This window comes from Notolabrus celidotus, chromosome 11, assembly GCF_009762535.1.
Source record: "Notolabrus celidotus isolate fNotCel1 chromosome 11, fNotCel1.pri, whole genome shotgun sequence".
Classification (NCBI taxonomy): Eukaryota; Metazoa; Chordata; class Actinopteri; order Labriformes; family Labridae; genus Notolabrus; species Notolabrus celidotus.
The window spans coordinates 1,499,143-1,527,122 of NC_048282.1; the positions used below are offsets into that span (position 1 = coordinate 1,499,143).

At 38.4% G+C, this 27,980-nt stretch overlaps 1 protein-coding gene across 1 annotated transcript in view; it reads left to right on the forward strand.

The window, feature by feature from the left end:
- The window catches only part of LOC117821481 (dynein heavy chain 2, axonemal-like), a 116,367-nt gene that overhangs the window by 45,525 nt on the left and 42,862 nt on the right, over positions 1 to 27,980 (forward strand). Inside the window, exons 24-42 of the mRNA XM_034695791.1 lie at positions 670 to 833; positions 1,132 to 1,293; positions 1,371 to 1,474; positions 3,949 to 4,105; positions 5,710 to 5,792; positions 6,179 to 6,359; positions 8,601 to 8,739; positions 10,044 to 10,261; positions 10,771 to 10,863; positions 10,950 to 11,075; positions 13,396 to 13,506; positions 13,644 to 13,832; positions 13,979 to 14,082; positions 16,268 to 16,457; positions 16,703 to 16,883; positions 17,158 to 17,285; positions 19,450 to 19,602; positions 23,396 to 23,521; positions 26,591 to 26,809. Coding sequence (XP_034551682.1) covers positions 670 to 833; positions 1,132 to 1,293; positions 1,371 to 1,474; positions 3,949 to 4,105; positions 5,710 to 5,792; positions 6,179 to 6,359; positions 8,601 to 8,739; positions 10,044 to 10,261; positions 10,771 to 10,863; positions 10,950 to 11,075; positions 13,396 to 13,506; positions 13,644 to 13,832; positions 13,979 to 14,082; positions 16,268 to 16,457; positions 16,703 to 16,883; positions 17,158 to 17,285; positions 19,450 to 19,602; positions 23,396 to 23,521; positions 26,591 to 26,809 — 2,828 coding nt within the window. The remainder of the gene's footprint in view (positions 1 to 669; positions 834 to 1,131; positions 1,294 to 1,370; positions 1,475 to 3,948; positions 4,106 to 5,709; positions 5,793 to 6,178; positions 6,360 to 8,600; positions 8,740 to 10,043; positions 10,262 to 10,770; positions 10,864 to 10,949; positions 11,076 to 13,395; positions 13,507 to 13,643; positions 13,833 to 13,978; positions 14,083 to 16,267; positions 16,458 to 16,702; positions 16,884 to 17,157; positions 17,286 to 19,449; positions 19,603 to 23,395; positions 23,522 to 26,590; positions 26,810 to 27,980) is intronic.

Genomic DNA, 27,980 nt, shown 5'->3' on the forward strand with positions numbered 1-27,980 from the left:
CATGTTTCATCCTGTGCAGCATGTTTCATCCTGTGCAGCATGTTTCATCTTGTGCAGCATGTTTCATCTTGTGCAGTATGTTTCATCCTGTGCGGCACGTTTCATCTTGTGCAGCATGTTTCATCCTGTGCAGTATGTTTCATCCTGTGCAGCATGTTTCATCCAGTGCAGCATGTTTCATCCTGTGCAGCATGTTTCATCCTGTGCAGCATGTTTCATCCTGTGCAGCATGTTTCATCCTGTGCAGCATGTTTCAACCTATGCAGCATGTTTCATCCTGTGCAGCATGTTTCATCCTGTGCAGCATGTTTCATCCTGTGCAGTATGTTTCATCCTGTGCAGTATGTTTCATCCTGTGCAGTATGTTTCATCTTGTGCAGCAGGTTTCATCCGGTGCAGCAGGTTTCATCCTGTGCAGCATGTTTCATCCTGTGAAGCATGTTTCATCCTGTGCAGCATGTTTCATCCTGTGCAGCATATTTCATCCTGTGCAGCAGGTTTCATCCTGTGAAGCATGTTTTATCCGGTGCAGCACATTTCATCCTGTGCAGCATGTTTCATCCTGTGCAGCATGTTTCATCCTGTGCGTACAGTTTGTTGTGTGTTTATAATTGGGTATGAATTTATAATTGTATGTTTTTCCCTGTATTCTTGTATGTTCACACCCAGGTCCGTTTGACAGCGCGCTCAGCATTGAGACAGCCTTGAAAGAAGTCGCAGGGCAACGCAGCCAACTGAAGGCTCTTAAAGAGGAGGAGATCAGCATCCTTCATGGGCTGAGCTTCTTTAAGATACAACAGCCTCCCAACAAAAGCCTTCGCACACTTGGAAAGGTCCGATTTAGCTCAACGCTTATAATCCTCATACCACTGTTGTCTTATTATACTGTCAGCTTACAGATCAAACACAATGAACAGTCCTTAGGTGGATGTTAAGTTGCATGAATAAGCTAGCAGTGTTTTAAAGATGATATATTTAATAGTGCTAAGTCGTAAACTGTTGAGAAAAAAAGAGAAAGATGATAAATCCTGCCCATCCAGGATATTGCTGTGACTTTTACAGGATTGTAAAAGCCAACATTTGTCCTCATCTGTGTGTATGTGTGTGTTTGTGTGTGTATATGTTGTACAGGACATAGACCACCTGCAGCAAGTCTGGGACATCACTCAGGAATGGAACACCATGTGGAACTCCTGGAAGGTCGGTCACTTTGACACGCTGCAGACGGAGAGCATGGAGAGCACAGCACAAGACATGTTCAAAAACCTCCACAAGCTCCAAAGAGAACTAAAGGTCAGTCCTCGTGCACACTGCGGTGACATCCTCTGTGAAGATAACACAGTATAACACTTTTCCTCTTTTGTTTGCAGGAGAAGGATTGGGATATAGTACATTTCTCAAAGAACAAGATTGATCAGTTCAAACGGATCATCCCTATTATCGCTGATCTGAGAAACCCAGCCATGAGAGACAGGTACTGATTAAAACCAAAGTGTCCATATTTATTTAATCTTCTTCATTTGATAGTTGTTTGCCCTCGTTAGTGCTTGTGGCTTTATTCCAAGTGGGTTATCAGAACTTTTGCTGCATTCTGTCCAATGTGTTAAAAATGAGTACATGCCGACACAGAGTGTAAAGTGGTCTGTAAATTTAGAATTGATCTGTCAGTCAGTGGTGGAGTTTAAAGAATTCAACCCTAAATCGGTCATCAGTCTGGTAAGGTGGTGCTACATTAAATTTCAAACACATATCTATGGGGTTAATGTTGAATAAAGTGTAGTAACCTGGATCTCAAGTGAATGTTAGACAGCAGATTAAAATGGTCAGAGCAGAGTGGGAAATCCATCACATTTATAAGGGACAATATCAAGAGATGCACTAAAGTTCCTACCACAACGTCGCATCACTCAAGTTATTCAAATTTAAGTTCTCACTCACTTTGGGCTGCTGTCTGGCTGTGAGGTCTAAGTGCATGAAATCTAGACTTGTAGAAATTACAGCTAGTGCAAAATTCAGACGCAAGTCTCCAGAAGAACAAATATCACCAGAATGCACAGAACTCCAGGTTGATCATTGATGAAAGAAAGGACTACCATTCCTCTGCTCTTCTTTTCAACAACAATACTTTGTCTAAAACTCCACATTTTCTGTTTGATCAACTATCCTATAGGAGTGATAGCCATGATTTCAAAGCTAGACCTGCTTCTAGAGGTTGATTTACATGTCCACTCACAGATACTAATGCAAGGCAGCGTGCTGTTTTGTTTAGAGGCATAAAGATGAAGGATGGTCTTCCATCAGCTAGTATCAGTTTAACTGCTTGAACTGTTGTTTTAGGACTTTGAACCTACAGTATATCTATCTAATATTAAAGAGTATCTCTTATTATATTATCTGTTTGTAATACTATCATCTGTGAAGAAACTGTAAATCAGTGGTGGAAAAAGTAGTAATGCTAATGCTAGTGCTAATAATAATAATAATAATAACAACAATAATAAAAATAAAAATAATTATAATAATAATAATAAAATATTAATAACAATAATTATAATAATAATAATAATATTAGCAAAATAATAATACGAATAGTAATATATTTTTCTTATAATTATAATCACCAATATTATTATTTTATTTTTATTTTTTTATTATGATTATTTTATTATAAAAATAATATAAGTAATAATTATTATTGTCAGTATAACCATCATTAACATTATTATTATTATTATTAGTAGTAGTAGTAGTAGTAGGAGTAGGAGTAGTATTATAAAAACAATATTAGTAATAATTCTTATTATCATTATAACCTTCATTAACATTTTTATTATTATTGTTATTAATATTGTTATTATTATTATTATTATTATTATTATTATTATTATTATTAAAATAATATTATTAATACATATAATTATTATTAAAAACCATCATTAACATTTTTATTATTATTATTATTACTATTATAATTGTTGTTGTTATTATTGGAAAATAACTATTGTTGTTGTTAATATAGTAAATATCCTATTGTTGTTATAAAATAACAATAATAATAATGTGTATTATTATTTTCAGTATAATTATTATTATTATTATTACTATTATTATTATTATTATTATTATTATTATTATTATTATTATTATTGTTTGCAGAATTAATTGTTATACTAATAACAATAATGATATATATACAAAATAATAATAATAGTGATAATATTAAAATTAATAATATTAATACTTATCATAATTATAATGATACTACTACTACTACTACTACTAATAATAATAATAATAATAATATTTTCTGTTAAATTGATGTATTGTGGTCACTTATGAGATTACTTTTATGAATTTTATATTTATGTTTTCTTGGTTTTGGATTTTGTCTATTATTTATTATTGTTATCAACTTTGTTTTTAAACTTTGCCTTGAACTTTAAATTCTGATATCTGTGTGGATGCTAACTCCACCACAGGAAGAGTAGTTACCTTTGATAGAAACTAATGGAGATCCAGATAAATAAACAAACAATCAAATAAACAGTCAGAAAGAGATGACCTGCACTGATAGCTTGTGTCACCTACTCACCCTCAGTCTCTGTGTCAGTGCCAGCCTATTGTGTCTGTCTGTCTGTGTGCTAATATGCTTCAGTGTAGGGTTCAGTGCAGGGTGGGATATCTGTCACCTGGGTGTTAGTGATGCTCCCCAAATTGTACATTAATAATGATTACTTGGCAAATCTAAAGCTGCCTATGTGCTGGCTGCTAATGCAGTACACATGAGTTATTGCACAGTGTTACCAACCATCTGTGCTCATGACTAACAGTCAAACCTGAGTCTCCTAGTAGATGCTAGCATGCACCTCTACTTGTCCTTTGTCAGGTGACTTCCTGGCTACATTAAGATCAAGAGTAACCATGATTTCAATGCCGGGTTTCTTTCAGGCACTGGAAGGAGATCTGTGAGGAGCTGCAGTGCTCTGTTGACCAAACCAGCTCCGAGTTTACCCTGGAGAAAATGATCTCTCTGAGCCTTGAAAAGTATGCTGAAAAGATCGGTGAGATCTCTGGAGCTGCTAGTAAAGAACTCTCCATCGAGCAGGTACGGTGGTCTCTCTCTGTGATCCTGACTGAGGCTTTTTGTTCCTTGTTTGTAGCCAGAGTCTGAACTAGAAAGCTTGTGAGAGTGGAACTGACGGTCTTACACACACTTTGCAGACAGGCTGGCTGTTCTCGGGAGCTAAATTGTGTCGTAGGTGTTTCTGTCAACTTTGAACCTTTACTCAAACCGCCCTTTACTTATGTACAAGGGAACATGCAGTTTAAGGGACATGCATATGGACGGTTTGTCATTCAACTTGTGATTTTATCTGCTGCTGAAATACTCAAGCAGCTTGAATAGAACATTGTTCATTTTGTTAACAAAAATGTAGTCAAAAAATGTCTGCCAACGACCCATTTTTTTACCACAAAGACAAGACTATGACGAGCTCAAATGCATCACTGACAATAAAAAGTCTGCCCAATGTATGTTTAGTTTTTGTTAACGAGACGATGACCAGACGAAAACTTTAGTGGAGGACCACCGGACATTAAGAATCCATGTTTCCCCCGCTGTGCATCTTTAAAGATGGCGTGATGACTTCCTGTGACAGGCTGAGTTATTATCTGAGGGGCTCAGTGTTAGTGTTTATGAACCAGCTCTCCTCACCTCCTCTGTTTAATATTTGATGTTTGATGTTTATGCACTATTAACGTAAAAAGCTCTGCGTCTACAGCTTGATTTGTTCCAGTTTGGTGAAACATCAGTCACATTTAATAAGTTTGGATCAACGCCTTGTCATTAAAAATGCAGATGCGTTTCAGAGTACCGACTGTCCAGTGCATCTGTCACTGTCACTACTGTTTAGCAGGGACAGGTTGTATCACTTAACTTAAGATATTACAAAAGGCAAAAGTGTGAAAAAGCAAAATTATGACAATTTTAACACTTGATAGCCCTGATACCGGCATCTGATCGACTACATGAATTATTTTAAAGAAAGTGTTTTGACACAAATCAAAGACTAAAATATGACTCAGACTAGACGATAATGTTTGGACAGTTTTCGTCGACTAAAACTAAGAGGCATTTTTGGTTCAAAGACTAAGACTACATCTGAAGTAGCTGCCAAAATTAACACTGATTAGAAAGGAGAAATGCATTCTGGGCACTCTGTGAGTAAACACCACCCTGAGAGGTACAGTCAAGTGATTTGAATGACTTTGTGATGGAAGATACGTCAGGACAGGGACAGTTTTCAGCCCATATATTTATTAATCTGCACATGTGTTAGAGTTGTCAGAAATATGTTTCTTCCTAAGAGGTGCCTCAATATTGGTGGGGATCTAAAACATACTTCTAGTTCTTCTCATAAAGCTCTCCTTGAGCTTAACAGTGACTGAATGTTCAATAAGCTATTAAAATGGAGAAATGGAATAACCAGAAAGGACCAAAAAGCAGAATACAAAAATGATTATGAGACTGAAGCATGTTGGATTAAGTTAGAAACAATCAGTTCTTTCATTTCACATATTTCTCCATCTCAAATACAAGCAAGCAGCAAACTCAAAGCTAAGCCTCGTGGTTATGTTTATCAACCTCAGGGACTCATAACAATAGAAATGTTCTCTTATTATTTTCCTCCTCTGTGTTTTGTGTTTAAGGGTCTGAAAAGCATTGCTGAGACTTGGGAGGAAACATCGCTGGAAATAGAACCTTACAAAGATGAAGGCCATCACATGCTGAGGTGAGAAGACCAGCCCTTACAGCTGGGTTTGGCAGAGGGACTACAAGTTATCACTGTGATCAAGTTTGTAAAGTTTCAAGTCAATATAAGGGAAGAGATTAAATGTATTTACCAGCTATGGAGAGAGGAGATGAAAATAAAACCTGTGAAACATCTAAACACGGAGTTATTGTACAAGGAATACATCTTTTGAAGCAGTAACAACATGACAAGAACATCAAGACATACAGTAGATAGTGACAAAGAAGCAGATAAATGAAGCTCCAACAAAACAAAGTGGAACATGAGGACTATTTTTTGCAGCTCTTGTAAAGAAACATTTATTATTACAAGCTCAGGGAATCTTTGCACTTGTGTTGAGGTCTACCTCCCTGTCTCTCTCTCAGGGGCGTGGATGAGGTTTTCCAGGTCCTGGAGGACAACCAGGTTATTCTGTCCACGATGAAGGCTTCTCGGTTCGTAAAAGCCTTGGAGCAGGAGGTGGACTGCTGGGAGCGTCGCTTATCTCACATTCTGGAAGTCATGGAGATGATCACCGTCGTACAACGTCAATGGTCTTATCTGGAGGTACTGGAGATTGATGTCCTGATACTATGTGTAAAAGATTTCTCTCCAACATGAAAAAAATAACTTTAATGGCATTTTTTCAGTACTAGACCTTCATCAGGCGACCATCTAGCAAAGATAGGCAGCACAACTTTTATTTATTTATTTATCTAGTTATCTATTTATCTATGTATCTAATTATCTATTTATTTATTTAAACATTTATTTATTTAATCATTAATTAATTAATTTGTTTATGTGTTCATTTATTTATTCATTTATTTATTTATTAATTCATTTATTTATTCATTCATTCATTCGTTTGTTTATTTATTCATTCATTCATTCATTCATTCATTCATTTATTTATTTATTTATTGTATCGTACATAAAATAACAAAACAATACATTACTGCTCAATAACAAGAGCAAAGATATAACAGGTAAATCAATAATAAAACTAACCACTGACTTTAGTGACATGTCACGTGCAGGTGGAGCCAAAAAAACCCTAACTGGCTTGTCAAGTGTCCCGTTAGGGTGTGGCTACCAGTCTGTGGCTACCAGTCTGTGGCTAGTCAGTATTGAGAAATCAGGAGTGGGCAAATCAGCGATATAGAATCAGCAAGCCGGATGCTCTCCTGGTGGTGAAGCTTTCAGCAGTGTGACTGCCCCCTGGTGGCTGGCTGCAGTATATGTAAAAAAAACTGTCTCCTCCATTGATTTGAATGGGGGAGCAGTCAAACTTTAAAAAATATATACAGGTCGTACGAATGTTTCTCACATCCGTATGCTGTGGTGATATGTAGTTATTATTTGACTGTTTTGTGTTCAAGGCCTCTTTTTTCTGAAAAGTTTCTTTTTCATTAGTTATTAGAGTTTAAAAAACAGGGTTTTACTTCCGGGTTTCCTTTGATTCACAGCCGCCGTAGAGAGAAACTTCAAAGGACACACAGCGTCTTGTGACACTACACTGTAGGGCGGAGCTTATTACAGTGGCTTCACAGGCTCTGTCTGCACAATGGCGGCGCCCGGGAGAGGGATTTTTTGGCTTCAGAACTGTACAACGGGAAGAGGCGGAGCTACGCTGTCCATTTTTATTTACAGTCTATGGGTAGAATCATTTCCTGATGATTAATCACAACACAGACCAAAAGATCTCCTCTTCTGTTTACAAATAGAGGCCCCCCTTTACTTTGGCATCTCTCCCATAGACTGTGTATATAATGGACAGCTCCGCCTTTTCCCTTTGTACGGTTTTGAAGCCAAACCAGAACGCTGCCATCTTGTACATTTTCTGCAGCCAGAGTCTGTGCAGTAGGGAATTTGTGTGTTTCCACAGTAAGAAGCTCCGCCCTACAGCGTAGCGTCCCGAGATCCTACAGAGTTTCTCTCTACGGCAGCTGTCAATCAAAGTAAACCAGGAAGTAAAACCTGTTTTTTAACCTCTAATAACTAACGAAAAAGAAACTTTTCAGAAAAAAGAGGCCTTGAACACAAAACAGTCAAATAATAACTACATATCATCACAGCATACGGATGAGAGAAACATTCGTACCACGTGTTTCTATTTTTTAAAGTTTGACTGCTCCCCCATTCAAATGAATGGTGGAGAGAGTTTTTGACCTATACTGCAGCCAGCCACTAGGGAGAGCAGTTTTTGTGGCGGCCTCACTTCCAGCTGAGCGAGATGACGTCCATTTTATATACAGTCTATGATCTCTCCATAAGTGCATGTGCATAGGCTCCTGTTTGTATATGAGTGTGTATTACAGCCTGTGTGTGGGTAGTATGATCAACACCAGAGTGATAAAAGTTCATTTCTTCACAGGGATTAAAAAACATTGTTTGAATCTGACTCAGTAATGGGATCCTCCTAGTTTTAATGTGCTTGGAGTCTGACACAGAACCAGTTTATTTTACATTGAAATCAAGTGACATAGATGATTGTTTTGTCTGTACTAACAAATGAATAACAAGATGTCTGTGTAAGCAGCTGGATTGATTGAAATCAGAGCTGATTTTCTTTATTAAGTGAGGGCAGGAAACAGAATGTGACTGAGCTCATTTGAACACTGTTACCTTTCTGTCTGCAGTCTAAGAAACAACATTTTGATACTTGAACTATCACCTGGATCGAGAGCAATTTAACAGATTTATTTTTCTTAGATTTTAATCAATGTCTAAAAGAAGTACCTCTTTACACCACCGCAGTCTCTTCTCCATCACTCCACTCTTCATGTTGTCTTTTCATTGGTTTAGAATATTTTCCAAGGGAAAGACATCAGGGAGCAGCTGCCCAATGAGTGCAAAGAGTTTGAAGAAGTCAGTGCAAGTTGGAAGATCATTATGGAACGACTCTACAAGGAAAACAACGCCTTACAGGGAACACACCACCCAGGTATGATGAAGTCAATTCAAGCTCTCAATCATTTGAAATACATGTTTAAGACTGTATCACTCATACTTTGTGCTGGTTTTCATCTCCATGGCAGTATCTGGCCCAGAAACAGCGTGTTTTTTTTATATTCAAGAGTTGTTTACAGCCTGGTTCACAAAATGAGTTTAGTCTGAGCTCAATTCTCTCTCAGCACTCACTGTACAGGGGTCAAATGTTTTCATAACACCACAGTTTAGAAGATATCAAGATCAGAAGTTTTCTGTAGTCACAGCTGACTTGACTCACAGGCAGGCACACTGTAGCTGTTGGCTTTAAGCCTGAGAAGGCATAAAGCCCGCCTCTTTACCTCGCCCAGCAGGCATCCTTATCAGGTGCTCTCATTACCTCAACTGGGTCCAGCCCCCCTTCACAGGAAACTCATTTCAGCCACCTGTGTTCACAATCTCATCCTGTCAGTCTCTACCCAAAGCTCATGTTCATAAGTGAGGTTGGAACAAAGATCGACTCATGAATCAAAACCCTGTCTCTCTCTTCACCACCACGGTCTGGTACAATACCCTGAGTACTGCTGACACTTCACAGACACGTCTGTTAATCTCATGATCCATGATCAGGACATTTTGCATTTATTGTACTAATCACAAGTTTCAAGAATCTCAGCAAGATTGCTAAATTAGATTAAGAGTGTGATAAAACTATTAGCAGTGATGCGGGCGTTGTACCGGACCTTCGTGCTGCAGAGGGAGCTGAGCCAGAAGGCAAAGCTTTCAATTTACCAGTCGGTCTACGTTCCAACCCTCACCTATGAACATGAGCTGGGGGTCATAACCGAAAGGATAAGATCACGGATACAAGCGGCTGAGATGAGTTTCCTCTGAAGGGTGTCTGGACTCAGCCTTAGAGAGAGGGTCAGGAGCTCAGAGAGAGGAGTAGAGCCGCTGCTCCTTCACGTCGAAAGGAGTCAGCTGAGGAGGTTCGGGCATCTGATAAGGACACCTCCCTTTAGAGGTGTTCCGGGCACGTCCAACTGGGTGAAGGCCCCAGGGTAGACCCAGAACTCAATGGAGGGATTATATATCCCGCCTGGTCTGGGATCACCTCAGGATTCCCCAGGAGGAGCTGGAAGTGTTGCTGGGGAGAGGGATGTCTGGGTCAATTTGCTTGGACTGCTACCTCCACAACCCTACCCCGGATAAGTGGAAGAAAATGGATGGATGGAATGAAACTGTTAGCAGTCTGCATAAAACACATTGAGAGTTTGGTAAAGTCTTCAATGAGCATCTCTTCTGTTGTTTGCCTTTCAGGCTTGTTGGTGAAGCTCACCCAGATAAATGCCAAGCTTGAGGATATCCAGAAAGCCTTGGACATGTACCTGGAGACCAAGAGGCAGAAATTCCCGAGATTCTACTTCCTGTCTAATGATGATGTGCTGGAGATCCTCGGCCAATCACATTATACAGAAGCCATGCAACCCCACTTAAAGAAGTGTTTCGACAACATCAAGAGCCTGAGCGTTGAAAAGGTAAACTCTCACTTCTACATGATTGGTTTAATGATGAGAAATATGTAGAAAAGATTTAGTGCATCAGGAGTCAAGAATATTTAATCTATGAAGAGTTTCTACCTACAGATATAAATGAGATACATCTCAGTAAAGTATGAAATATTGATTCATCAGTACAGTAAAGACAGTAATAAAGACAGACCAGGTAGACACATCGTTAAGATAAGATTTAACATTGTTTTCACTGTCTCAGGTTTTCCCACGGGAGTTGAATTGAAATCGTTTTGAATGTGTTATTAAACACCTTTATGAACAGATTACTGAAGGCATAGTTTGGTAATGTATTTATTCTCAGATTTTCCCAATATGTGATTATTTTCCTTGAATAAAAATGGTCGTTATGTTCAAATATTCAAAAACATCTGTGCCTGAAACCTAAAAGTCAACACACGTTTTCCATATCAAACAGATACAGAATGGAACAGGACATACAAACAGCTGTCACTATGCTTGTTCCTCTTTTATAGTCGCTCAACAAGCCAATTGCATTCGGAATGTTCTCTGCTGATGGGGAGTACATATCATTCCACCTTCAGATGGACCTGGACAAACCTGTGGAGGTACAGCTGTGATGAACGTGATCATAATGTTACATTATACAGCAAAGAGAGTAAAAGTGAATGATTGATTGTTTGTTTCTATCAAGGAGTGGCTGTGTAATCTTGAGACCGCCATGCGCGTAACGCTCAAGACCACTTTGAAGTCTTGCCTCAAAGCTCTGAAGAGGACGCTAGACCAGAGAGACAAATGGGTCAAGGAATGGCCCGGACAGGTACCTGTATCTCTGTCTTTTTAAACTGCCCACCCTGATTTTGCATCCTTGATCCCCTGATATGGCTGACTGACATCAGAATCAGAAAAACTATTTATCCCGGGGGGAAATCCAGTTATTGAAGTTACTCCTATACACAATAATTAAGAATATAAAATAATATTATTAAGTAATTAATAAGATATAAATACAAATACAATGAAAATAATGATAATAAAAGTATGTACAGAAGACAGAATAAGCTCTGTAGAAAATAAATAAATGGTTGAAGTCCCCCGAGATCGGGAAGAGGGCACTCTGGTGGTCTGTCTGGAGATCAGGAAGAGGGCACTCTGGTGGTCTGTGTGGAGATCAGGAAGAGGGCACTCTGGTGGTCTGTCTGGAGATCAGGAAGAGGGCACTCTGGTGGTCTGTCTGGAGATCAGGAAGAGGGCACTCTGGTGGTCTGTCTGGAGATCAGGAAGAGGGCACTTTGGTGGTCTGTCTGGAGATCAGGAAGAGGGCACTCTGGTGGTCTGTCTGGAGATCAGGAAGAGGGTAGCTGTTTACATCCCCTGCCGGTTGGCAGAGGGGGGATGTAAACAGCTACCAGTATGACATGTGAGATCTCCCTGTGCAGATAATATGGTCGGAGGCCCACATCGCTCTCCCTGCTATCCCGGTCTGCCCGGACAGACTGGAAGCCGTCAATGGAAGTTGGAGTAGTCCTGTTAGCCCGTTCATTTTATTATCCAGATATCTCACGTTGCCCATGATGAGAGAGGCACGGCTTCGATCTCCTCTCCATAAACCTCTGTCTCCTTATACCACCTCTCCTCCTTGTAGCTCTATGCGTCCTCTGCCTCCATGCGTCCTAAATCTCCAGAGTACTGCAGGAACATCCAGCGGCCCAAGCCGACAAGCCGGCCAGCTTCAGCTCAACCAGCTGAACATGAGTAAAAACAAAACAATGCGGGGTGCAGGGCAACAGTAATGTGAGTAAAAGTTAAAGTTGGTGATTTCATCTTGAAAAACAGTCCACAACTCTCACCAACAGGAGGCCAAAAGAGGTCACAACTTCAACTAAATGTTGAAGAGAAAAATACGACTAAGTAGGATAAGATAAGAGAAGAAAAGATAAGATCCTCCTTTATTCATCCCACAACGGGGAAATTCATGGAGTTACAGCAGCAAACAAGAAGGTGTAAAGTACAAGAATTCCAACAAGAATATATATAGAAGCAAATGTCAATCAGAGACGACAGCTTGGCCATAATTCTCCTGTCAGCCACCACCTCCAGGACTGAGCTGGCCTTCTTCACCAGTTAGTTCAGTCTTGCTCTCCTGTATCCTGTCCGCCCACAGCAGGTGAAATCCTTCCAATGTGGCGTTCGTGTCCGGTGTTAGCTCTGTTAGCATGATGCTACTCTGCCAGTATTCCCTCTGGTGCTGGGTTAGCTCGTCCACCTTATCTGATGAAGAAAGAAGAAAAATCAGAAAGAAGAATGAACGAAGAGGAGCGATTCTAACAGGCTGCATGCACAGTTTGCGCATGCACACTAATTCACACATGAATTCAGAGCAAGCAGCAAACTCCGGCCTTGAGAAATGAAGCCGAAAAATTGCAGTTCCTTGAGTGTCCACTGGAGGCTGGCTGCTGAAGCATTGGAAACCACATACACACCCATTCAAAGAGACGATCTTTACAGCAGAAAGAACATGTTTAAAGCCTGGTACCAAAAGGATTTTGAAGATAGCACACTGTAGCTGTTAATGAGGAGGCTAAAAGCCCAACTCAACTACTCCTCTTTGCTGTCTGAAGTTAGGTTGAGTCAGAATTTACAATACACCCCTTCACAGCCAAGGTCATTGAAGAGGTGTACGCACATTTTGGCAACCGAAGCAGCGTTTAGCTCCGTTTATTCAGACGAGTTTGATGATCAGCTTCAAAAACCAATGTTTGATGTCACTGAGACTACATCCATAAATCATAGAGTCTACGAGTCCAGGACCACATTTATTTGTCTTTCATTGGCCTTCCAAAGGTGCATTAAAACATCTTTAATGAATCACAATTTTTTGTTTTTTAGCAACAGCAAAAATGTTGCTGAATGTTATTAATTTATTCAACAATCCACATTCCTCCTGAACCCCAAACTACCTTGTACTTTAAGGGGCTTATGAAATTAAGGTTAATAGATGTGTATCCCCTGACACCACATTTAGACTCTTTCCTGCCTTTATATATATTTCATTTTGGAAAAGTGGTATTTTAAGTGATAATTCAAATCCAGTAAAGTCACTTTCTGATATCCTGAATAATGTTTGCTTTCTGTTTTAGATGGTCATCACAGCAAGTCAAATCCAGTGGACCACTGATGTTTCAAAAGCTCTCAATCCCAGCAAGGAGGGATCTGGAAAGTCCTCCCTGAAGTCCATCAAGAAGAAACAGGTAGAGTTACTTTTTACTCTTCCACTAACTTCTACAAACTTCGCCGATAATAAAGGACATTTAGATATTCTCAAATACTTTATCCAAGGGGGAAATGAGAAGAACAGACACAGGTTGTAATTATCTTTTTGTTTCAGGTCTCCATGCTTCAGAGGTATTCAGAGACCATCCGTGGGAACCTTCCCAAAGTGCTCCGTCTAAAGATTGAAGCCCTTGTTACAGTGGAGGTTCATGCTCGGGATGTCATTCTGAAGTTAGCCAAATCAGGCTGCAGTGACATCAATGCCTTTGAGTGGCTCTGCCAGCTGCGGCTGTACTGGGAGGAGGTATGATCTTAGAGAGGTCCCAACAACAGGAAGGAAAGAGAGACGGGAGACGGACACACATATTGATACATGTCATTTCATGGTTCAGTGGGCTGAGACCTAAACCACTAATCTTTTTATTCTGTTGTTTTTTCATCTATTGATAGGATAAAGATGATTGCATAATCCGACAGACCAACACATGTTTCAAGTATGGATACGAGTACCTGGGCAACTCTGGACGGCTTGTCATCACTCCTCTTACTGACAGGTTACTAACAATCACTTGGCACCATCTAACAAACGCATTAGTAAATCATGGCCAAATTCCATCAGATCCGTGTCCGATCCGTCTCTGATCCATCACAGCACCAGATCTGACAGGTTTCTATTGTAGTCAATGTGTTAACTTCCACTGGATCTGTTCCGTTGCATTCCTGCTGCGTCTCTGATCCGGCAGGTTGGAGCCCTCCGGATCAGATACACAAGACTTCTATTTGTGCCGGATGCCGGAGCACGATGCATCAATCTCAACAGAGCAGATGGAGAGGGACAGGAAGTCAGGTTTCACCAAAACAAAATGAAAACATCCGGTTAATTTTCAGAATAAAACACTCTGTGTTATCACCAGATCGTATTTCACTTAACTACAACAACAAACCGCCATGATGAGCGGAGCCAGGCCTGGAGTCAACAGGTCAGAGGTTTTCAGAGGACCAGAAAGACAACATGGATGAGGAGAGGAGGAGGAGAATCCTTGATTCAGTGATTACCACAGGGAAACCTCAGTCACATGACTCCAGCTGTCCAGCAGTCCTGCTCAGTGCTGCGTTCTGAAAACACAACCTGTGGGTGTTGATGGACGAGAGAGCATGGAGCCGGACCGCAGCGGATCAGAGATGGACCAGACACAGATCTGGTGGAAGTCCTATGTTAGTCTGTTTGTCACATGTCAGTGAATGTGTCCATCAGTAAATCAGGAACTTTTATAAATTGCCTAGTGTACCTTTGATAGTTCAGGCTTGTAGGCCTCCTCAGATTTATGTTTTATTACTTTAGAAATGAGACCTTATAAGATACCCTTATAAGGGTCTGATATTAACTCCCCCTCGTGCCAAATACAGGCAGGTTTTCTGTGTAAATTCCAGAGGTCTATTCACCATAACTTGAAAATATTTGAACAAAAAGTCACGTAATCCAAAATAACTGTGCTGAGTTTTTAATGTGTAGTGGTGTAGCAGCAGCTTCTTTATCTCCTACTCTTCTGCTGTCTGCATATCTGAGCTGACACACACACACACATTTGCATACACAGGAAAACCATGAGCCACATCGTATTTTACTGGATGTTAGCTACTCCTCTGAAACATCGTGCTTAAATGTGAGGATGTTTAGTGCACCTCAAAGTTAGAGTGTCTTTCAGTGAATGTTTATTTTGTTTCTATATTTCATATTAATCATATTTGTAAATATGAAGCCCATGCGGAAGTGTTATAAACTGCAGTTCATGGAGCGTCCACTAGAGGCTGGCTGCAGAAACACAGGAAACCACATACACACCCATTAAAAGAAGACGATCTTTGCAGTATTCATAAACATGATTACAGACTGGTTCAAAAAATGGCTTGGCTCTACGTAGCTAATTTCTCTATCAGCACACACTGTACGGGGGTGAATTTTTTTCTAACGCAACGGTTCAGAAGATATTAAGATTATGAGTTTTTGCCCAAATAAGGACATGACTGACTTGACTGACAGGCGTGAACCAGGGGTGCATCTCGCTTGGTCTCCCCCATTCATTTGAATGGGGCTGCAGCCAAACTTTAAAAAATAAAAACACGTGGTACGAATGTTTCTCCCATCCGTTTGCTGTGATGATATGTAGTTAGTATTTGACTGTTTTGTGTTCAAGGCCTCTTTTTTCTGAAAAGTTTATTTTTCGTTAGTTATCAGATGTTAAAAAACGGGGTTTTACTTCCGGGTTTGCTTTGATTGACTGCTGCTGTAGAGGGAAACTCCATAGGATCTTGTGACGCTACGCTGTAGGGCAGAGCTCATTACCGTGCCGACACAAACTACCGTGACAACCACAGAAATTTTGTTGGTTCGCAGACTCTGGCTGCACAATGGGTGCGCCCTGGAGCGGGGCTTTTTGACTTCAGAACCGTACAACGGGAAGAGGCGGAGCAACACTGTCCATTTTTATTTACAATCTATGGCAGGAAAACATAGCGGTTGGCTAGGAGGCTCAAACCCCGCCTCTTTACCTCACACTAAGTTTGGTTGAGTTCAACATTTCCAATATGGCTCCCACCAGCGATTGGCTTCAAAACAGCGCTCAGGAACAGATGGGTGACGTCACAGATACTAAGTCTATTATCTATACTGTCTATGATTTAATGCATAAAACAGATCCTTTGTTATTTGTAACGTGATCTCATGTTGGGTTCATTCAGGTGTTACATGACCCTGACCACAGCACTCCATCTGCATCGTGGAGGCTCTCTTAAAGGGCCAGCTGGCACTGGAAAAACAGAGACGGTGAAGGATTTAGGCAAGGCGCTTGGCATGTACGTTATTGTGGTCAACTGCTCTGAAGGATTGGACTACAAGTCCATGGGACGCATGTACTCCGGTCTGGCACAGGTAGGGGCTCAGTGATGATGGTGATGAAGATTTAGATGATGGCTGAAGTATTGTTTTTTCATCCTTGTAAGAAATGCTTTGTGAGTGGATACATTACATTATACTGTTCTCTGTGTCTAGAGCCCTGGGTTGGTTAGTGTGTGTTCAGGCACAGCAATGACTTTATTATCAAACTAGGGGGAAATGTAGGAAACATTGTTGTGCACTTTGTGTTTATTCTGTTTGAAACGCCCCGCCCTAAACAGGCAGGAGCTTGGGGCTGCTTCGATGAGTTCAATCGTATCAACATCGAGGTGCTGTCGGTGGTGGCCCAGCAGATCCTCTCCATCCTGTCTGCCCTCTCCGCTGGACAAACCATGTTCCACTTTGAAGGACAGCGCATACGCCTTGTCAAGTCATGTGGAATCTTTATCACAATGAATCCTGGTAGGTCAACGCTAATATGTACCTGCATACACTACATGTTTAATATAATGTGATTCAAAATTAACTCATGGGGGCGCCGTCGGCCTGGCAGTTTAAGCTTGTGCCCCATATTCAGAGGCTTTTATCCCTACCTTTACAAATGAACTCTTGAGGGTAAAGTCAGAAAAAGGAAAAGTTGATTGTGCTGTGGAAACAGTCTGTGATATTTCTGTTGTAATTAACTTTTTGAATGTTTTGTAATTGACCTCTTCTCTTCATTTGTATTCACTTTTAGGTTATGCTGGCCGGACTGAGCTTCCAGACAACCTCAAGTCTATGTTCAGACCGATCTCCATGGTGGTTCCAGACTCTACTTTGATTGCTGAGATAATACTGTTTGGAGAGGGCTTCAACAACTGCAAGGTACTTCCTCTGGAGAAAAAGTAACAATTAAAACAAGTGAAATGGAACAGATGGAGGAAGAAAATATAGCATGTTACAATAATAATAATAATAATAATAATAATAATAATAATAATGACAATAAGAATAAGAATAATAACTTGTATTTATATAGCACCTTTAGAAACAAATGTTTAACAAAGCATGGCAGGATTCTGACAAAATAAACCTTAGACAGACAAAGAGGAGGGTAGAAGTTCTACTAATACAAAAACAAAATACAACACAAAATATTGACAACAATAATCACAAATTAAACAGAATAAAGTGGTGAGACAGTAGACCAATACATCATTGTTATAGTGTTATTTTAAAATACATAAATAAATAGAAGCATTAAGGGAGCCAGGCCCAGCCCTCAGGATGTTTTTTGCTACATTTTTTTCATTAGTATTTCCAGTTATATACCTTAGGCCATCTCGAGGTGATACTGAGCACTCTCAACTCGGGGCCGTTTGGTCGTGAGGGGCCAAAAACACCTTTTTTCAAAATGCTCCTGGCATGATAATTTAAATCTAGAAAACAAGGTGTTAAAATGTCAATCTTTGATATCCAAGTATGACCTTTGTCATAGAGTATCCTGACACATACGAGGCAGTGTCAAAATAAGATTTTGGGGCTTTCTGATTTTAGATTTTAAAATATCATCCACAAAATACACAGCAAGACTATAAAAACAGCATCTGTTGGATAAAATCTCATACAAAATGTCACTTTTGAGCATCATATGGTCAATGTCACGGCCTCATTTGTATTTAAAAAACTGCCCAACTTTGTAAGCTTCAATTAGAGCTCTAGATGACCTCTGTATCCTAAATATTACACTTCCTGTGGCCATAAATACTTCACAAACCCCAAGTCAGAGAGAACAGAGTTTTCAGTTTCCAGCGTTCCAGATGGAGGTTAGCCTGTTACCTGAATCTAACACTGCCTTCATATATTCTGCTTCTGCTGCTATCTGAGGTGGAGAACATAACAAGGGATCCTTACAGTAGGACTACAAATGCTTTCAACTAGATTCAAATATATTTTTGAACATATTTTTGAACATTTGAAATGTTAAAATCAGTGCACACAAGCAGTGTTCAGTAACACCTCAGGCTGTAACCTCTGAGGAGTCGACAGGGCTGTACCCAGCGTTTATGAATCTTAACAAGTCAAATGATTTCATCCTTTTTTACCCTGCTCAAACAAAATGACTATTTGTATGGTTTCCTGATAGCCAATCACTGAACCCCTTCTTTGATCTCATGCCTCATGTCATTGGTACACCACCACAGCAGTTTGTGCTGTGGTGTAGTCTGGCTCGCTGTAAATCAAGGATTAAAAGTGTTTGAAGTACTCTTCCAAGTAGTTCTTTATTGCACATTATTTTAATAATTATAATAAATTGAATACTTTCAAAATCTATTTGTGTTTAGATCAAATGAGCAGAACAGCATTTAAAGAGGGGCAATGCTTTTGTTTACATAGAGTGACTTATAAAAGGTATCAAATGAACAACTCTGCTGGTATCGGTTTAACTTTTGCTACAGTTTTCATCATAATCAATCAAAGCATTAAGGAAAAAGAAAAGGTTATAGAAGAAGACGACATCACATCAGAGAAAATAGGAAATGGATAATTTAAAAACAGTAAAATAATACATGAAAAAAATAAATGATAAAACAAGAAATAATCAAATTAAATCAAAAACAATGAATTAGCTGGATAAAAATGTAAAATAATAATAAATGAAAATAAAAAGCTGTTAAGAGGATGAAGTCATGTAAAAAAAAACAACCTGTAAAAATGGTCTTAAGAAGGGATTTAAAAGATGTCTCTGACTCTGTGAGCCTTATCTCCTCAGGGATTCAAGTTATGTTAGTCCTAATCTCAGTGTTCAACAAGGTACAAGTATACGTCTGTTGATTAATAATCTGTGACAAACTGCTTTTAATACACTTGAAATATATGTTTGTTTTTGTTTTGTTTTATGAATTCAACCAGGAAAGCAAGAGTGATTTATTTCTCTTAATAAATTGTCATTTCCCATTTATACTACTAACCTGAATCAACTTTAACTAGCTTGTTCTTTTCCCCTCTTTCTTCCCTTGTCTCCCCTTTTTGTCCATGGTCATTGCAGCTCCTGGCTAAGAAGGTGTTCACCCTGTACTCCCTGGCAGTACAGCAGCTGTCCAAGCAAGACCACTACGACTTTGGCCTGCGAGCCCTGACCTCCTTGGTGCACTATGCTGGAAAGAAGCGCCGCACTTGTGTCAATGTACCTGATGAGGAAGTAGGTCTCTACCCCCCGCCCCTCTCTCTCTCTCTTTCTCTCTCTCTCTCTCTCTCTCTCTCTCTCTCTCTCTCTCTCTCTCTCAATTCAATTCAATTCAAAGGGCTTTATTAGCATGGAAAACATACGTAATCATTGCTAAAGCTTAAAAAAGAAATAAAACACAAAATTACAAACAATTACAGAATAATAAGATTCAATGTTAAACTAACAGAGCTGTATAGAAGAAAGAAAATATATGAATAATAAAAATAATAATGATAATAAAAATAAAAATAACAATAATAATACTAACAACAACAAAAATAATAATTACAATAGTAATACTAATAACAACAATAATAGTAATAATAATATTTTCATTTATCTTTTACAGATAACTATAGATTATTTACAGAAATGTAAAATTAAAATATAAAGTCTCTCTCTCTCTCTCTCTCCCTCTCTCTCTCTCTCTCTCTCTCTCTCTCTCTCTCTCTCTCTCTCTCTCTCTCAGTTGCAGTAGTCTCGTCTCACAGAGTGTTGAAGCCTCTCCTCGCTCACATCTCCCTCTCACTCTCCTCTCCTCCCTCGTCCTCTCCTCTCCCCTCCTCTCTCCCCCTCTCATCTCGTGGTCCTCTCGCTCCTCTCTCTCTCTCTCTCTCCTCTCTCTCTCTCTCTCTCTCTCTCTCTCTCTCTCTCTCTCTCAGCTGTTAATTCTGACCACATCTGTATACAAGTATGCTATTTTCATATATTACAGTTTTTCTTGATTGTTTACACACATTTTCTGAAAGCATGCCTCATACTCTCAGAACTCTACACACAAATCAAAAAAACACACACACAATGGGCAAAACCCCTCAGTTCTCCTGCAAAATGAAACTTTACATTCAAAACAATGTTATTTCTTCTGAAAATTATATTTTGTTTTCAAATGACACACACACACAAACCCCCATATGAAGAACCAGTTGAACACTGATGTGCTCAATGTAAAACACTCTGATGAGTGGTAAACACATATTCTCCATTCATCATGATGACTTAGGCCTTTTTTCTGTTCAGTGTTATACTTACTACAGACAGTACATACATAAGTGTGTTGTAAAATACTTTATAATATTATTATTTTTATACTCAAAACACACAAATAAACGGTAACAAATATATTTAATTTCCCCCCCCAAAAAAACAGTGTACACAGTGTACATCCCAACCAACACAAAGTTGAGCATACAGTGGTCTACATACAAAACAACAGAAGACTTTACTGTATACAGTTACAGTTAAAAAAAAACTATGCTGCATCCTCTCTTCTGTTTCGGTCTGGCCACAGCACCTCATCCACATCACAAGCAATGTTTTCCTTGGCCAAGCAGCGGGGGAAATAAAGCTCTGATTTCTAATTGTAAAGCTGTGTTACAGGTGTTTGCCCATGTGATGAGTCAGTGTGCATAGTAGGGCAATTAACTTTAGGTTTTGAATGACAGAGTGTTCTTTGTGAAAACAAGAGATTTTCTTCATGAAAATTGTTCCAAATTCAGAGAATTAGGTGTAGTGTTTTGATAAAGGGGGTTGGTGCATGGGTTACATGTTGTGGTCATTGCGTCTTAAGTACCAGTATTTGTGTGTAAACAATTGAGAAAAACTGTAAAATACAGGTAAAAAGTACATTTCTCCCGGGTTAAATTGTGCTCTTTGTATTAATTGGCCTTCACTGCAGATGAGCATATTCATAGTTCTTTTTTTTTTTTTTTTTGAACTAAGTTCATGTTCCAAAATCAGATTCAGAAATACTTTATTTATCCCGGGGAGGGAAATTCAGTCATTACACAGCTCTTATAAACAGTATGTAAGGAAGTAAAAATATTCATCGAAGAAGGAATAAAATAAGATTTAAATAAAATAAAATAAAATAAGATATAAATACAAATTTAAAAAAACAAGATACAAATACAAATAAAATAAAATAAAATAAGATATAAATACAAATAAAATAAAATAAAAAAAGATATAAATACAAATAAAATAAAATAAGATATAAATACAAATAAAAGAAAACAAGATATAAATACAAATAAAATAAAATAAGATATAAATACAAATAGAATAAAATAAAAAAGATATAAATACAAATAAAATAAAAAAAGATATAAATACAAATTTAAAAAAACAAGATATAAATACAAATAAAATAAAAAAAGATATAAATACAAATAAAATAAAAAAAGATATAAATACAAATTTAAAAAAACAAGATATAAATACAAATAAAATAAAATAAGATATAAATACAAATAAAATAAAATAAAAAAGATATAAATACAAATAAAATAAAATAAGATATAAATACAAATAAAATAAACAAGATATAAATACAAATAAAATAAAACAAGATATAAAAAAAATAAAATAAAATAAGATATAAGTAAAATAAAAAAATACGATGTAAATACAAATAAAATAAAATAAGATATAAATACAAATAAAATAAAATAAGATATAAAAAAAAAAATAATAATAAGATATAAATACAAATAAAATAAAATAAGATAAAAATACAAATAAAATAAAACAAGATATGAATACAAATAAAATAAAAAAATAAGATATAAATACAAATAAAATAAAACAAGATATAAATACAAATAAAATAAAATAATATAAGATATAAATACAAATGAAATAAAACAAATAAGATATAAATACAAACCAAATAAAATAAGATTTAAATACAAATAAAATAAAACAAGATATAAATACAAATAAAATAAAATAAGATATAATTACAAACAAAATAAAATAAGATATAAATACAAATAAAATAAAACAAGATATAAATACAAATAGAATGAAATAAAATAAGATATAAATACAAATAAATAAAATAAATGAGATATAAATACAAACAAAATAAAATAAGATATAAATACAAATAAAATAAAACAAGATATAAATACAAATAAAATAAAATAAGATATAATTACAAACAAAATAAAATAAGATATAAATACAAATAAAATAAAATAAGATATAAATACAAACAAAATAAAATATGATATAGATTAAAATAAAATAAATGAGGTATAAATACAAACAAAATAAAATGAGATAAATACAAGTAAAATAAGATATAAATACAAATAAAATAAAATAAATAGATATAAATAAAAATAAAATAAGATATTAATTCAAATGAGATAAAATAAGATATAAATAAAGATAAAATAGAATAAAATAAGATATAAACTTGAATAGAATATATAAGGTATAAAATAGAATAAAATAATAACTATGCTTCATTCTCTAAAAGCTACACCTCTCACATTTTAGCCCATTGCGACCTCTCCTAATTCTTTCATAAAACTCCTTCAAAACTTGAAATGCTCTTGTTCAGTTCACCGATCACCAAAATATGAGCGCGTTCAATGAACATGTTCATTTTAGAGCGCTCACGCACAACAATGCAGCTAATTCACACTGAAAGGCTCCCTTGCATGGGACAGATCCACCTGTACTGATATGATTACATGCACTGTAAGGTAATATCATGCTGTGCTGATCTAACTGTGATGTCATCATGAAGAAGCAGCATTTAGCAGCTGAAATCAACCACGCCCCTTCCTGAAACGTATCTGAGGTCTATCTCAGCGTCTTTGCTTCACTGTGTGTTTATGTCCTGGATTGTTTGACAGTTTTTGGAAAGTAAAATAAATCTAATAAAGCTCCTGTCCTTTCCTTTTAAATGTTCAGAACGCTTCATAAGAAATCACAACCGTAAGAAAAGCTGTGTTTGTATCTCCGTCCTCAGATCCTGCTGATGGCAATGAAAGACATGAACATGGCCAAGCTGACGTCGACAGACCTGCCACTGTTCAACGGCATCACCCAGGACCTGTTCCCTGCTGTAGAGATGCCCACTATAGACTATGGCAAAGTAAGTCAGCATAGATTATTATTCCTCTTGTCAAGATACCAAGTGATCTTCATGTTTACTCTGACTGTGTGACTGTGTTCATTGTTTTTGACCTTCACACACTCCAACCTTTATTTCTCTTTGATGCAAAAGGAAGTGCAGTTTGTTACAGTATAACGTTCCCAGTGCTGTTAGCTCCTCTCTTTATTGATCATGACACTGATATAACACTGCACTCAAACAACTCTTACTTGTATGTTTATAATGTGTATTTCAAGTAAACACAAGGTACTCTTGGCCCTATCACACCTTGACGATTTTAGCCAGCATATGCCGGCGTATTAAGAAATTGGCGGGTACGCTGCTGGGGTACGTCTCATAAGTTCTAGGTAAGTTTTGTCTAAGTTAAGAGCACGCGAAGCACGCTGGTCGTAGTACGGCGAGTAAGCAGCGTATGGGTCATACGACTGCCATAAGTTGTAGGTGCGTTCTGCGATGGTTGACACACTTTCACACATGTAGAGCTGTGTGTCTGCGTGTGTGTGAGTGTGAGAAGCCTTGGAGCTCTCACTCAGTGTCAAACAGCAGAGCCTCTGAAACAGAAGCTGAAGCCAGCATGTCAGAGTCTGCTGGTGTTCAATGATAAAGCTGCTGTTGTTGAATTCAATCAAGTTCATAATGTGACGTTTTTGAAAGCACTGCAGTCAATAAGTGTAACTTGTTGTAAAGAGCAGAGGCTGTGTTCCTGCTGGTTTCACTCCTCTGACACTCTCCACGGCTCATCATGTTCTTACAAAGAGAGACTGCAGAGTTTTTATCACGCTTTTTTCATCAATATATATTGGTCTAAGAGGTCCCCAAAACATGTCTTTAAAGTTTATGCTCAAAAAAACACTTTGAAATCAGATTTTGGTCTGCCTGAAAAACCCTCTTCTTCAGCCCTCCTCAGAACACTCTGTTTTCCCTCTGACCACGCCCCCTCAGGAAGTGGATGTGCCTCGGCTCTCCAGCACGTTGATCTAATGTTTACATGTTGGCTGAATATACACGGCTGCTCACAGACCCGCGTTACTTCAACCCTCTGAATCTGATCCAGAATCTGATCCTGACGGAGAGGCGCCTGCAGCAGGACCTTTCTGAAGGATTGGTCACAGATTTAGTGTTTCTTGTTGTTTTATTTATCAGTATGTAGACGTGTGTCTTGGTACACAGCTATGAACATGTAGCTATGTGGCTATGCTAACTAGCGCTAGCACTTATCCATGATAAATAAAAATCATCCACTAGATCTTCAAATCTGCAGACGTGGGGAGTAAAACCGACCTTTGTGTTTATTAAGACAGCCTACAACTAGCATGCCTCCCTCCTAAGCTCCTTGTTAGCACACATGTGTGCAGGTAATGAAAAACAGAGGAGGGATTGAGTTGTATTTTATACAGTCTATGGGCTGAACAAGCTCTGAGCTCTGACTCCGTGACAGACCGGATATTGTTGTGACGTAACTAGGGATGACCACAATTAATCGATTATCGATTAATTGATTGTTAAGAAATAACTCGAGACACACATTTTTGTTATCAATTTTCCGTCACGTGGAACAAACATCATGTGGTCTCATATTACACTCATCTATCAGGGAGGTGTTTTAAGTTTCGATGTGAATCAGCTGTTAAAGGTGTTGCGCACAGTGGAGACGCTCAGCTGGAGGCTGCGGCTGTGTGTCAGGTCTCCTCCACGTGCGCTTTTTTAAAGAGGATCAATACAAAACTGTTGCCAACAACAACACGGACACAAAGGTTGACAGCTTTAAACAGGATATTTCCACCTTTGGATACGAAGGCAACAGACAGGTGGGAAATTCTGGTACGCTACGTTTACAGACCAGCAACATCAGAGCCATCTGGGCTTTTCTCCAGCGGGACTGATTATGACCCGGTTGCGCTCCCGGCTGACACCTGACCGAATACACATGTTTATTTTTCTCAATAAGAACGAGTAGACAGAAAACTGGACACTGTGAGTCTGAAGTACTTTTCTGTTAGTAGTCTCAGCCTTCACTTTATAAGATTATGTCCGTGGAGAATATTTTAATGAGCCTGATCGTTGATATTCTGCGTGTCAAACATGTACCCGTATTCAATCCCGTCAGTTATTTGCATTTTGTTGCTGTAGAAAATACAATTTAGGGGGAAAACCACGTATTTGGCATTTTTTTTGACGTAAGAATAATAATGTTTTTTTTAATCAATTAATCGATAATTGATCGTTAACATTTCCAAAAATCGATCACGGAAAATACTTAAAATGTACATCCCTAGACGTAACAAAAACACTGAAAACTGAAACGGCTGGTTTCACACACATTTACAGAAAGGTGGAGAAATCAGAACAGGGGCAGAATGGATTCTTTTCATTTTGGGGGGTTTGTAGACATGCCAGGGAAACATATTTCAGGTAGAGAACCATTAAAAAGTCCATTTTGCATGATATGTCACCTTTAATAACACACGCCTTTTTAATCACCAATGATGAGCATCTCATTTCAACACTTATAAATTGTCATTAACAAGCAGTAGCCTTTTTATACACTTTGTTTGTGCGCTTTGCACAAGTGGACTATAGTTGGGCATAAGTTATGAATATGATATGTGTACGCATCAGCTAATGTCAGTGTTTTAGTGGCATTTTGATACGTGGAGAAAACACTGGCTAAATGGTCAAGGTGTGACAGGACCATTAATCTCTAATATAAGGATAAACACTCAGTGAAGAAACACATGACGCCCTCACCCAAACATCCATCCTCTGCCACTAACTCACATGACCTAACATATGGCCCCAAATGTTCCCAGACGCTCAACATTTTTTTTTAATGATTTACAATTTTAGTACTTTTTTCATTTTTTGTAACGTTCTTACATTTTTAATATTGTATATATGCATAAAACAGGAAAAAAATTTAAATAAATAAGTCAGAGGAAATGAAAAGGGTCATATACAATCGCAACCTTGTCACATATCTATTTCATTACAACAAAATATTAATAATGAAAATCAATAAACTAATCTTTTGCTGTGTCTGTGTCACAGTTGGAGAAGGCTGTGGAGGCGGAGCTCCGTCTGAGAGGTCTACAGGTGACTCCTTTTGCCAAGACAAAAGTCATCCAACTGTATGAAACCAAAAACTCTCGACACTCCTCGATGCTGGTGGGAAAGACCGGCAGTGGTAAGAGTGTTACCTGGAGGATACTGCAAGGTGCTCTCACCGCCATGCACCACAAGGGAGTGCCTGGCTTCCAGTTAGTCCAGGTCAGTCCCAAGATGCAGTGGGATGTAATGACTAAAGGCTGATTTATCCTTCTGCGTCTCCCCTTCGCAGCAGGGTCTGAAGCAGACATGAGCACCACATACTTGTGCGTCGATGTGTCCGTGTCATGCAACAATTTTCCCCCGAAACGCTTGAGGGCAGTGTGGTCTCTCTGATAGCCGGTCGCCTGCTACTATCTCTGTTTCCTTTTCCACAGAGATTCAGAGCGTGTTCTGTTAATCTACAGCTGATACATGTTGCTGTTTATCATACAGACATGATTACATGAAGAATAGAGAGGAGGAGATGAAATACACGGCTGATGTGCGGCCGATGTCCGGCATCCTGGAAGTGCTGTAAATGCAGGGAACACAATGCCGCCGAACAGACCAATCACAGGGCTTGCCGTCCACATCGATTCTACGTGTAGTTACATTTTGGAGGAGGTGCACGTCAGCTAAGTGCGTGGGCCTCTGTGTAGGTATGGGAGCTACGCGTCCCCCAGGCGTAGGCTCCGCCGTCGATCCGACACAGAAGTATAAATCAGCCTTAAGACTGCCTCTTTATTCAAAGGGGGACATTCTCAGGTTCCTTTTTGAGGGGTGTAGTCCAGGAAGTCAAATGTGAAACTTTTCTGCACAGATTGATCTGTTTTGGTTATACTGTGATTTATCAACTATGTAAGGCAGGGGTGTCAAACATGCGGCCCCCGGGCCAAAACCATCCCGCCAGAGGTTGCAATCCGGCCCACGGAACGACTTTGCAAAGTGAAAAAATTACAGATTAGACATTAACTGCAAATTTTCAATAAAAGTAACTACTATTTTAAATTTGTCCTCTGAGGGTCGCATACAATCATAGTGCTGATGGAGCGCACCTGAACTTAGAGCACTATTAAGATGGTCCACTAACTACTAACACTAGCACAACACCCCTGCATACAACACTGTCCAGCAAGCAAACAGTTCCTTTCGGAGCTGAGGGGTCCAGGATAGCCAACTTTACCTTCTTCATTATTATAATCTCTCTGTTCTTTTGCAGTAAAAATGACACTCTGTGTCAGGTGAATTGATAACTTGTTTGGTGTGTTTGCAGCAGGTTTCAGTGCTTAAAGAGTGAAATGTTCTGCCCCACTATGAGACTCATCATGGAGAACTGTTTTTGTAGAAAGAT